This window comes from Microchirus variegatus, assembly GCF_963457635.1.
Source record: "Microchirus variegatus genome assembly, chromosome: 11".
NCBI lineage: Eukaryota > Metazoa > Chordata > Actinopteri > Pleuronectiformes > Soleidae > Microchirus > Microchirus variegatus.
The window spans coordinates 3068927-3082668 of NC_139812.1; the positions used below are offsets into that span (position 1 = coordinate 3068927).

The following is a 13742-nucleotide window of genomic DNA, read 5'->3' on the forward strand; positions in this document are numbered from 1 at the left end:
TATATGTGTGTATATATATATGTGTATATATATAAATATATATATATATACGTATACATATATGTATATATATATACATATAATGTATGCATACAATACATTGTGCTCTACCCCGTGACTCCGCTCATAGTTCCTTTGAGCTCAGCAGTAAATGAAGCAAAGCCATGTTAAATAGTGAAATTGCGACATCTAGCGGTCAAATGTTGAAATGTAAAAAGCATGAACCTACACACACACGTTTACATATTTTTCATACGTCTAAATTATTTTAAAATTACATATACATGTATGTGTGTGTTATTTAGCTCTATTCTTCCTTTGATGGATAATAATAATATTTGAGCTGTGCATAGCAACTGATGTTTACATTTTAATGATTCAAAATCACAACATGGATTTTAACTATTCAGTCTTTGTTCAGTCTATTATTTTGCAATACGCATTCTTTTTGTTATCGTGGCCATTGTGATTTCATTAGTTTGAGTTTTCAGCATCGCGTATTTACTTTTACAATTACAAGTTAAATATTGTTGCCTTTTTTTATCAAAATTACTGAAGTAACTTAAAACGTTTGCAAATACAAGTTATTTTGACATGCAATTTCATTTATTTATTTAATGAGATGAAGAGTAGTTTGTGAAATATTGACTGTAAAAAGACTACAACGCGGAGGACTCTGGGAAAATTCGTTCACCTTTGCCCCTGCTTACGTCATCGCTACGTCCACGGTACGTCCGTTACGTGTTAACGTCGCGCCAAGCTCTGCTCCAGTACATGTAGTGGAGAAGTATAGATGTCAGTGTAGATTAAAAGTCTGCTGTTAGCTTCTTTCAGCGTCGGTCAGGCTGAACAGAGACACACAAACACAGCACGGTGTAAGTATTTATTTCATCGTATGCTAATGCTACAAAAGTTAAACGGAGATAACTAATATTAACGAGAGTGTATGGGTCTGTTGTTGACGTCTGTCCTAGCTAGTCTTTCGTGTGCTGGAGTAGCTCATTGGATGTCAGTTAACAACCACTAATAGCGTGGTTTGTTTAACTTCACATATGCATTTGGCATGTTTAAATTCAGCTAAATACAAGCTGTTCTGTCTAGCATCGTATTTCTTTCACCTTTGTTCGCTTGCAGCGGTGTAGTGTGTAGTGATTTGGTAGGGAAGCTAACGTTAGCTTCATAGGCTATTAACATATATATGTTGTAATATGTCACCATTCAATTATCTAATTTATTATGACAAAGCTAAACAGAAAAGTCTTTACTTTTCTGGAATCCGTAATATTTTTTTTCATATCATGGGCGTCTATCCTGAGACCATAAACATACACCGTATTCCTCTTTCACTTACAAATGCAATTATTTAACTCGGTGTTTCCCAATCCTGGTCCTCGGGGACCGCTGCCCTGCAACTAGTCAGTTCGTCATCAAGTTCTGCAAAAAGCCTGACAACCCACTCATTTGAATCGGGTGTGTTGGAGCAGGGAAACAACTTAAAACATGCAGGACCGGGTGCCTGAGGACCAGGATTCGGCAACACTGATTTAACCAACATTGTGTTGTCAAGGAATAAATCCGTAATTCAAAATTAACGAAGACTCAGCAGTAATCAGATGCCTCATCTAACATATCTCTAGTCAGCTGAGGTAAATTTAAAAAATGTCATTCTAAATTTAGTGTATTTTGGGTTGATTCTTGCATGACATTCAAAAACGTTGCTTATTATGACTTTAACAATATTTTCACGTTATGATAACTGGATATAATTACATGCAATAACTGTAAATATGGCCATTACATTATCTCTGTGTCTAAATATACTTTGGAGGTCAGACGGTATCATGATTGACATATTCCGTTGACTTTGATGGATTTTAGCAGAGCCTGTTCATTAAGAACATCTGTAAGATCAGAATCTAAAAAGCCCCATACATGTTAATTAGGATTAACATGAAACCTGTCTCACTTGACGTAGAGTAGGTTGTTATTAAATTGACCAGTTTATTTTCTATCATTGCTTCATTTTAATTAACATACCTGATAATTTGTGTCATTACATTTTCCAGATGCAGTGTACAATTGCATGATCACAACACTTTTACTCGTAAAATTGTACTTTGGTGTGATGCTAGTATCCAGTTGAGTAGATATTGACTTGTTGGTGTAACGCAGGTAGACTCTTATTAGCTGAGTCATCATAATAAGAGAGGTCTTTAAAAGATATCAGCCCAGTAAAGAGGTCACCTTATAAAATAATATAATTTCTGAACCTAATTGAATTTCTAGTGACATATCTGCAAACAAAAGATTTAGCAGGTGCAGACGGAGGTTTATAGATGTTACTGATAAGTAGATTGAGCAGGGTCATGAAAAATAGACAAAATGTGTCCTCAATAAAACAGTTGTTGAACAGCTTTTAAGTAGATCAAAGTCACAGAAGGGATAGACTTGACTATGCATAGCATATACCCTAGTACGTATTAGTGGTAGTATACATTATGTCACCATAAGTACAAGATTATGTGCTTTGATTGTTTCAAACACGTTAAACACAGACCTTTTGTTCACAGCTGTAATTACCATCATGGGGGCGCTGATATCTCGATGGAAGGTATGTGGATTACTGAAAAGATTTGTTGCATGTAAAAGAAAAAATAAGAGGAATGGAGCCATTAACACTGCAAAATGAAACAGAATTAAAGCTACAATTAACCATAATACAGCAGTTATGTGAAGTTGGTATAGCTTTCATAAAATCTTAATAAACATTTTACAACAGCAATTACACCTACTTTATTTTACTTTTTTTTACTATATAATTAGTGCATAAAAAATATTAACCAACAAAAACAAACTGGACCTTGCTTTAAAGGTCCAGTGTGTATAAAAATCCAACACACTGGGAAAATGGTTGTTGTCGAGTTGGGGGATGTTCAGCTGCACCTTTTAAAGGCTAGCCGTTTTTTTCTTTAATTATACTGAAAGAAGAATTTGTACATTGTTTATATTTGACGACAACAATAGGGATAGAGAGGGATAAAGCAGCAGAAAGATAAACCCTCATGTATACCTTTTTTATGTTTTAATTTTTCAGAAAGAGTGAAGGAAGTATATACGGACTGGGATGTACATGGTACACATATAGAGAATTGTGATTAGCTTTGCTTTATGTGTTCACACAAGTCAAGGGCTGGCTGTTTACTGAGATATCAGTTATGTGTTAATTTCTCTGATGAACTAATGATTTACTGATGTTTATCCTCAATCAAGCGAAAGCCAACCACAGTCGAGCAACTGGAGATCCTGGACAAGGTACTAGTTAAACACTGTATATTTTAAGCACAGTTAATTTTAATGCATACAAGTAGTTATTTTACTTATTTACTTGTATTAACTTGGAAACCAGTAGTTGATTAACTCTACCCGTCTGATCATTTGAAAACCCTGCACTGTTTAAATAGTCTTTGACTTTGACCTCCTTGGTTCCCCTGTAGGAGATTAAAGACCTGGAAGAGTTCAGAGCCAAAAACCAACGTCTGCGAAAGGTGAAGTTGCCAAACATCAACAACAATGCATTGTCGTTTCATCTTCATCACTGTAATTTTGGAACTCTGTCTGCAGCTGTGGGTCGGTCGGTTGCTTCTTTACTCGTCAGTCCTTTACCTCCTGACCTCTCTGATTGTTTACTGCCTCTACCTGCCTGAGCAATGGTTGCACAGACTGGCCATGGCGCTGCCTTTCTTCATATACCCTGTGCTGTGAGTGCCTAAGTTGTTTGCTAAGATCCTTCTCAATCTTGTACAAAGTGCGTCACTCTGATGTATTTCTCTGTTTGGTGTTTTTGCATTTTATTTGATTATGTTTGTGAAACCATTTTCACTTGGCTTCTTTTTCTTTTCTGTCACCAGGGTGTGGTTTGTCAGAAAAATACTGATTTTCCTCTTTTACAAACGCACAGAGAGAAACAGTAAGTTGACAATTTAAGATATTTTTTTAAACCTTTATTGTTGAAGTTGCCAAATGACAAACTGGGTTTTTTTTTTATTTATGTATTGTATTTGTTACAGTAGTACTGTTTGTTGTCTCATGTTTAACAGTATTTTTTCTAAACTTATCTTTAAGAGGCAATCAGCTGTAATCAAATTAATCAGCACTATAAAAATAGAATATCTCAAATATACCTTGATGGTATGTGTACACCACCTTTTGAATATGTATGTCAAAATAGATTTTCAGGGATTGATTCAGGATAAACTGAGATGACTAAAGTTCATGTTTCTGTTTTTCAGATGATAAACTAGAAGATTTGAAGGATTTCAAGAGAAAGATTGTAAGCTTTCAATTTGTCACTGTTTCAATTCAGAGTCATTATTGTGACTTGCTATTAATGTCCTGACTTAACATTCACAATGTATTAATGCCAGATTAATTAACATGTTCTTCCATGTTACCAGTCCTGCTTTGAGTCTTAACAAAGTGACCACAACTCATTTGGCATATTATAACTTAAGTTTTTCTGGTTTGTGTTTGCAGCTGGAAGAAGTCATGGAGACGGAGACATATAAAAATGCCAAACTCATTCTGGAGCGCTTTGATCCTGAATCTAGGAGGAGGGCTGTGAGTGCTGTTGTGTACTTTAGTGTAGTGTTTGTAACAGCTGTATCTTTATGTTGTAACAGTTGTGTGTTTAACCCATCTGTGGTTTATCTGAGTTATGTTTGCTGTTGTTTTGTAGGAGCTGGAGTTGACCCCAGTGCTTCCTCAGATGCTTCCCAGGGCAGGACAAGGTATGACACACATCATATTGTGGACATACACATTCATAATTTAATGATAGCTTGGTTGTGTTGAATGGGCCAGAGTTTCCCCCTTGAGCTACACTGAGGTCTGCATCTGTAAAATATCAATCCTGTAATGATTATCTCTCCTCTATGCAGAGCTCAGACAAAGGGTTGCAATTAGACCCATGCCAATGGGTACACCAATGGCTACACCAATAGGTACACCAATGGCTGCAACAATGGTTACACCAATGGCTACACCAATGGGTGCAACAGTTGCCATGGCAATGACTCCAGGACCTGTAGCAAGGACCCCATTAGGACCAGGGAGCACACCTGTGGGTAAGGGGAGACGCAGAGACATTTACCATGAAGTATATTTTCCAGTAAATGTAACAAGTGGGCAGCCCATGTCCAAGTGGAGTCACTGGAGGTTTGTTGTTTGCAACCCTGAGCAAGGTACTCAATCCTCATTCCTTCTCCAGGTGGTCCTCGTGTCTGTCAGTAAAAAAAAAAAATCTGAGGACAAATATCCCCACATGGATTTATAAAGTTAAAAAGTAAAATATCAAGCTGCTGTCGCACATGAACGACATCCCTGGACTTCTCTAGAGACAAGAGCAAATTGTTTTAACTGAAGACTGTCACTCTCTAGTACCAAGTCTGTGCAATTCTGGTGAATTCACAGCATGTGAGTGGACGTGGTGGTACCCTTGACTTCTTTAGGCATTAGTATGTCTTTATCACAAGTTGCTGTCCTTACAGAACCTCTCCCTCTCTCAGCACCAGGAGGACCTCCCGAGAGAGCTGCACTGTCTCCTTCAGTTCTACAAGGGGCAGTTCCCAGGATCCACTGCTCTCCAATACCAGGAATGGGTAAGTTGTAAAGTTACAACAGTCAGCATAAATGATCAGGATGCTTGGTTTAAAACAGTAAATCTATTCAGAGGTTGTAGTTTCTCACTGTTTGGACTGTTTCTGCAGGCATGCATCCTCCAGGTCCTCCATTAGCAAGACCTATTCTCCCCAGAGACAGAGGAGCTGTAGATCGAGTCATTGAGTACTTGGTAGGGGACGGACCGCAGAACAGGTAAAGACCCTTTTTGTGCGGTCTATGCCCACAATAATAGATCAGGGGTGTGATTTTTCTGTTTATAAAAGGAATTCCGTTTTTTTCAGCCTGAAAATGAGCCTCACGTGAATCATGCAACGGGGTTAAAAGATTGTAAAAATTAGTTTTTCGTGCCGTGGCACCGGAGTGTCGTTTAGCGCACCTGGATCTGGAGCGGTCTGTTTATTAAAGGAAAAGAGCAGCGCTACAAATAACCAGCGTACCTGTGTACTGCGTATGTGTGCCTCTGTTTTTAAAGTTTAGCACTACTTTAGTATGGAAGCAAATGTGTGCCATTAGCCAAATTAAAATGCATTAACAGAAATGCTTTTTCATTTTCAAAACGGAGCTGCATTTTGTGACTCATAAATAAAAATAATAATCAATATTTCAAAATGCATTTTCATTTTCAACATCAAGACTATTCATTTTGTGACTTAATTAAAATGATAAAGAAAATGTTTGATACTGATATTTATGATTTACCCTTTAGTGATGGGATCGGCAGTTCATTTGAGTGTACTGAATCACTTGAATCAGTTCATTAAAATGATTCGTTCAAAAGATTAGTTTCAACGAATCGTTCAGTGCTAAGCAGGAGCCCAGTGCCCTGCTACGTGACTCACCTCCTCCCTGAGTGCAGTACGTTCGCGCCGCAGGTCATAGAGTGAGTGACAGGGCGGACGAGATTCAGCCACAGTTCTCCAGCTCTCTGTGTGTCAGTTCGTTCGTGAAACATGACTGAGTCAGTGTACTGACAGCGCGAACAAATCACAGCAGCACGGCAGACACAGTTCTTCTTACTAGTCACTCCCTCCCCACTCGGCACACGTTGACTGGCATCGTTTGCCGAAGATTCACGAGTGAGTGACGGCGTCGGCGAGACTTCACAAGTGATTCACAGAACGCGGCAGTTCCACTCCCAGCCGCCACGATCGCTGCTGAGCTCAACTGAACTAAGAAAGGAACGAATCAGTTCATGAATTGATCCCAGTCAGTTTGTTCACTCAAATGATTCGTACTTTCGAACTAATCACTCCTGACCGACACAAAACTACTACCCTTTACATATCTATGGTGCTGAGTAGGTACTATGCATGACATCGACAGACTGCTGACTGACTGATTGACCAGAGTGCTGTCACAGAAAAAAAAGTCTTACACAACTGTAGATCAGTTAAAACTAACGTAACAATCCCAAAAACAGGGGTTAATGTCCAACAATTACTGGGGGAAATGTCTAAAATCTCAATATTTAAGGAGTCTGGTGTGTTTAGGGACAGCACCGCTGTTTGTGACCGGCTGCATAGACGCTGCAGCTGTGTGTGTTTGTGTCACACAGAGTTTGCGCTCCTGAGAACTCCGACACAAGGATCGAGCCAAACAATAATGCCGAACTGTGGATCGGTTAAAACTACTTTAACAATCCTAAAAACGTAGGTTAATCGCCGATAATTACCAGGGAAATGTCTGACATTTCAATATTTAACAGAGAAGTCTGTCCACGATGGTCCTCCACTCGTTTGTGTGGGTGTCTGTAGAAGAGCCAGAACAAGGGGAGGGGCCTGTGACGTCACTTTCCTGCGCCCATCCGTATTGCGAACTCATTTTGAATTATGAAACTTTTTGTGGGGCAAACATGAAAACGAAAAAGCATTTCTCTGTTTCCTTTGTCTTTTAATTAAAGCTCACATAGAGTGGTCCTGTTGCACATATATGTTAGTTATGGAGGTCTACTTACATACATTAACTTCTTCACGACTCCTCACCGCAGTCCCTTTTATGACTTTGACCCGGAGTCAGACCCAGAGTCAGAAGACACTGTCGCTCGTGAAACACCTCCACAACGGACGTTATTCTTCTTCTGCGGTTCAATGTACGCAACCGGATGTGCCCGGACTAGTGCCTGAAGCAGGACCATCAGCTGTTCCGGAGAACCGGTGTTTAGGTATCCGGACCGGGTTTTTTCAGGGATCTCGCTGAGCCAGAGATTACAATAAAACACAGCGTTCTCAGCAGTGGCCGAACAGTTTGTTTAGAACCTTCAGGGCTTCTTAAACAGGGCAGCCCTAAAAAAAAAAACAGCGTTAATTGGAACTTCCTGTCTAGGTCCGCTTTAAGGCACAGAATAAGCAGTTTAGAAGTGGAAAATGCAGTTTGGAATATTGATTATTAATTTTATTTATGAGTCAAAAAATGCAGCTGCATTTTGAAAATGAAAAAGCATTTCTGTTAATGCATTTAAATGTTCAAATTTTATATTTCAAATTGGATTTAGTTACCTTTTTGCTGGAGGATGTTTTGAAAATTAAATCCTAAATGTCATTTTCTTTATCATTTTAATTAAGTCACAGGATGAGCAGTCTTGAATTTGAAAATGAAAATGCATTTTGAAATATTGATTATTCATTTTATTTATGAGTCACAAAATGCAGCTCCATTTTGAAAGTGAAAAAGCATTTCTGTTAATGTATTTTAATTTGGATAATGGCACACATTTGCTTCCATACTTTAGAGACTTGTTTTAACAATCGGGAGTCACGTAAACATGACGTCACATGCGTCTTTTTCCGGTCAGTTGCCATGGAAACGCGCCATGCGTTAACGTTAGTGCCGTATAGTGCCCAGCAATATAATAAATAATTTTTTATGATTTTCTTTGTTATAATGTTATATTCGTGAAACATTATGTAACCAGCAGGGCTGCAACGATGAATTAATCGATTTTAGAGAGGTTTTTTTGTTTGTTTTTTTAACAATACAAGCTTTGTGATTTTTTTAGCTTCTTAAATGTGAATATTGTCTGGTTTCTTTGCTCCATTTGACAAAAAAAAAAACTAGGTTCCAGTTTTGATAAATCCCGATCAACATTTTAACTGTATTTTATGGACAAAAACATATTTGATTAATCGAGAAAATAATTGACAGATTCTAGAACTAAACAGTATATTTCATTAAACACTGAAAAGACATCTCTAGCAGTGTTTCTTTGACAACCACTTTCACTTCAAGATGGAAATTGTGGCACTGAGGCCATCTCTCCCTAGATGAAAGTGTGAGTAGTGAAAGAACATTTTTTTAACATGGTTTAACTCTCTTCCATGTAGGCTACTGCACTTTATTTACATTTTTGAAAACGATAAAATGCAGTCACGTGCACCCTATATTTTCCTTTTTTTTGTCCTTTGCCAATCACACCCCTGCTAGATACATTTAATATAGTTATGAAGTCATGATGGTTTAAGTCCAAAAGGTTAAGGGTCAACTTCTATGTTCTATTATAATTTCTGCAAAAGCCCTTTGTGGCCTTTATTCAATGCTATTATTCAGGTACAAAAGGGGAGATTTCATGCAGCTTGATTGATTGGCAGAGGACTTCTACTTAAGATGTAAAGTACTTTGTGGACTGGTATAGACATTTATTGGTTGTGTCTTGTGTGATGTTCAGAAATTGTCAGACCAAGTCAACCTTCACTGTGTATAGGATTGGGGAGTGATAGCAATAGCAATTTAGCCCTCTAGCCTTTTAAAAGTCGCATAACTCTTGAATCAGATTGTCTCTCTGCCTCCATCCCATTTTCTATCCTACAGATACGCATTAATCTGCCAACAGTGTTTTTCTCACAATGGCATGGCTCTGAAAGAAGAATTTGAATACTTGGGTAAGGTACAAACTCACTGGAATTAAAAACTGTAGTGCTGTTCTCCATCTTGTTACATTCAAACCTTTCACCATTCACTTGAGTTCATACAATGATTATTAAGGTTATTAGCTCCACAATATGGCATTTAGATCTTGTGCTGCCTTGCTGCTTTCTCGCACTTTTCATAGGAAGTGATTTGTTTTATGTCAAGACGAATGTAGGCAACAGCAACACTGCACTAGTAGAGACAGACGACTGAAACAGGTTGATATATGACAGAACTTAAGTGCCCACCAAAATATTCAGAAGTGAATTCTACTGCTCAAAAAATCTGGTCATTCAGCAGTTTTGACGGAGTTAATGCTTCTTGTCCTGCCCCTGTTTTGCTGGTGTATACACAAGAATGCTCCCTCAGTCAGGTCTGATATTGCTTGCCTGCTTTCAGATAAAGGACGCAGTATTTAAATATTTAATGGTTTTTGTTCACAAGGTCAAACAGAGGCAGAATAATATATACAACAACAAAAGCTACAGATTGCAACTTGATACTGCAAAGTGGATTCAAACATTTATATATTCATATAATCACTCCACACAATTGTTTGTCTCTGTCCTTCCTCCAGCGTTTCGTTGTGCGTATTGCTACTTCCTGAATCCGGCCAGGAAGACGCGTCCTCAGGCTCCAAGGCTTCCAGAGTTCAGCTTTGAGAGGAGACTTCGGTCAGAATCGCATTCACCTGGACCAAGAAGACGTTCTGTAGCAGACACAGAGAGTGCGCCCCCCTCTGGAGGTACAGACAAGCACATACACAAGCAGCAAACCAAAACTCTTGTCTTAAAACTTAGAATTGATTAATAGACTACAAATCTGACATTATTCGAGTAAAAAATAAATATCTGAAAACAGAGGACAATAAATTGGTAGTGATGAATCACAGAATTGTCAGTGTTGGGACAGAATTAAGACCTGAACATTTGTATTACACACTTGAGAGAGAGACCTGCCACATACTTCTCCAGTTTTGATGATCTTTTTCACTCACTTCATGTCCTAACCGCTCAGGATAAATTGCTTCTTAGTACAGTGCTTCACTTAACCATCTCATTTGTTTGATTAGTTTCTCAGCTTAAATGATGCCAACATTTATCCCTTTGTCTTTTATGAAAAAGAGCCAGCAGAGGAACTGTCATTTTCAAAATATAAAAAACACTGTTGCTTCAAGAAGCAATTCCTGATTAAGAAAACAGGATTTTGGAGGAATTTGTAAAATACAACTGTAAGGGAGTTTATGATGGGAGTGACCTTCTCTATTGTCCTCATAATTTTTTTTTTAATAAGAAAAACCTTTTTAACCAAGTGAAACGGTTGAAAAGTCATATCCTGTCACCAAAATAGTTGGAAGGAAATGAAAACATTAATTCCCTGTTGACATTAAAATCATTGGTAAATATAGATGTAGTAATTAGATGATATAATTTGGAAATTGAGTTCCAAAAGATTTCTTGGTTTGAAGTAGGGTTGCAACTAACGATTTTATAATCGATTAATCTGAGGATTATCTTGAATAATTGATTATTAGTTGATGATTAATTTAGCAATTGATTAACAATTGATTCATCAATGAATTATTGCAACCCCAGTGTAGAAGTAGAAGTAGAAGCAACAGCATCTGAGCATGTTTTTAGTTCCCTCAACAGCGTCTGTTGGTGAAATTCCTCTTTCATCAAAGTTCCACTGCTCATTTCTAGTGTAGCATCACAGAGACCAGTAGAGGTGTAACTGTGTGGTCTTGCCTCTAGCCAAGGCTCCAGCTCCATGGAATCTGGTCCACAGCTTCTCCACTTTCCAGATCCAGCAGAGTCCAAAGAACCCCCAGACCCGACCTCTGCAGAGTCCAGGTTCCCCAGACCCTCCTCTTTGTGCAATGTCTGATCTGGATAAATTAGAACTGATTTAATCAATTTGATTTCTCTTGAATGGGTCAATTTTATTCACTGTAGAGTCCATTATATTGTAGAATGCTGGCATGTAACTCCACCCAAATCGCTTTCATTAATCACACTAAAGCAACCATGGGAACTGGTTGTATTTTCTAACAATTTAATGAAATGACAATGATTGAAAATCAAAATTCCTTTCTTTTCTCTTGAAAGTTTCATGTTTCTGTTGACAACTGATCTCCTATTGTCCGAGTTGCCTTGAGTGCCAAATGCCATAAAAACACATTAATTTGAACAACATATTTAGATCTTCCTGCCTTATATAATCCTAACCCTTTTTTCAACAAACCTAACATGGTTTTAATTGTCTGATTTTTATTTTTTTGTTGCATATGGTTGAGTCAAAAAGAAAAAAGCAAAGAAAGAAAAGACACAAGAGAGTCAAATATTTGCAATTTTAAGTCTGGACATTGAACCCCCCTTGTTCAGATGGGATCTATTTCTCAAGGGGAGCTTGAGTAATTTTATTATTATGAACACAATTGTTTGTCTCATACTTCACACTGTTTAGCACTTTTTTACTCACTAGTCCCAGCTTTAGTTATAGTATCATGTGCACTGTCTGTGCTAAGGCACTGATTGTTTTCACATCTAAACGTCAGTTCACAAAGTTACATATATTGTAATTTTACTACAAAACATTCATATCTGTTTCATTTGACTCAGACTTTTCTTTCAATCACTTAAGGTGATCGATCAGTAGAATGAGTAACTGACACACAGCCAGTGCTGACTGCACTGTGCAATATCCCAGCAGACTGGCTTCAACTGAAAACCATCTATTTACGGGGACACAGGAAAACATTTAGATTTTAGCCACTCACAAAAGGCTTCCCTAATGAAATTACATACTAAGTGTAAAGCATCTTATTTTGACAGCCTCTTCTAACAGGAAAATTAAGTTTGTGTTGCTTCATAAAACACTCACTTTCATTACCAACACAACTAACCAGGCAGTAGACTAGCAGCTGCTATGCCCCCCACAATCTAACAATGCTAATTTTCTCTATGGACTTTGGTGTGAGGGAGTGAGTGTTTTAGAAAATGGAACAGACATCAGTTTCCAGTCAGAAAAGACTGTATAATGGCAAAATAAAAAGGCTAAAATTCATAAGCTAGTGACACTTAATATGGAATAGATTAAGTCGTTAAAATCTCTTTATCCTTCTCCCGATCTGGGATCCAGAGTCTCATTTCCACCAAGAAACTAGCTAACCACTGAGTGGTTTGGAACTGTACACCCTGATCTGGCTTGTGCTTCCACTGTGGGCTCTGTGGGCAGGATAAGTAAATTAAGTAGCTTCATAACAGCTCGAGACAGTGCAGCTTGCCAACAAATTCCACAAAGAAGGGAAATCTGACAAAAACAAAGAGCAACAATGGAGGACAGTCAGTCAGCATTCTGTGTTGTTTCTTCTTGGCAAGTGGCTGTTTATCACAAGAAGACGAGCTTTGTTTGAGGAAAGACTGCAGGCTGGGAAGAAAGACACGACTGATGTTCTGTGATGATTCTCTGCTAACAAATCAACTGACTGCAATGTGTGTTTCGTACCCCAGTGGAAGGATGCCAAAATGTGGCACGCTAGAGATTGTTTACTCTGGTACCCTCCTCAACATTTGACGATGGAAACGCACATAATTGTGCGATGCACCAAATTTAAATGGAACTGTACTGCTTGGTGGAAACTGGGCTAAGGTGAAGGGGTGTGTACAGCACAATCAGCTCTGACTTCAACTCATATAATCAATATGTGTAACATCAGTGTCTCTGGCTATGTTGATGTTGAAAATCATCCATCAGTTCAAATTCTCTATGTGAAACAGTATCGTCAGTGGTGGCAGATTTTCTGTTCTTCTTCATCCAATGCTGCTCATTTTCGTTGATTTCTTGCTGATTTTTACTCCCAACAACCAATCATTTCATTGTATTCTAAATATTGATAATTCCATTTTCTTTTTCACCTTCTCCGAATGTCTTCTATCTCTTTGCTTTAGATGAGAAAGAAATTGAAGAAGATGCAGAATCCACTAAAGAAGTAATGAATGAAAGTCAGTTAGTGGAGCAGCTGTATCCGCAGGAGGAGGAAGAGCTCAATCAGGAGGAGGAAGAGGAGGAAGAAGAAGAAGAGGAGGTGGTAGAGGAGGAAGTGGCACAGAGACGCAGGGAATCCCGGCCAGCATAGCTGCAGGACATCCAGAAGAGGA

At 38.3% G+C, this 13742-nt stretch overlaps 1 protein-coding gene across 1 annotated transcript; it reads left to right on the top strand.

The window, feature by feature from the left end:
* Window positions 1-749: 749 nt before the first annotated feature.
* Window positions 750-13729, top strand: lnpk (lunapark, ER junction formation factor). The gene is made up of 15 exons (XM_083897334.1): window positions 750-875; window positions 2571-2611; window positions 3271-3312; window positions 3495-3545; window positions 3622-3758; window positions 3909-3967; window positions 4290-4330; window positions 4534-4617; window positions 4736-4787; window positions 4938-5123; window positions 5565-5657; window positions 5766-5871; window positions 9484-9554; window positions 10160-10327; window positions 13533-13729. The coding sequence occupies exons 2-15, from the start codon at window positions 2585-2587 to the stop codon at window positions 13718-13720; spliced, it is 1305 nt and encodes a 434-aa protein (XP_083753460.1). The 5' UTR covers window positions 750-875; window positions 2571-2584; the 3' UTR covers window positions 13721-13729.
* Window positions 13730-13742: the final 13 nt, after the last annotated feature.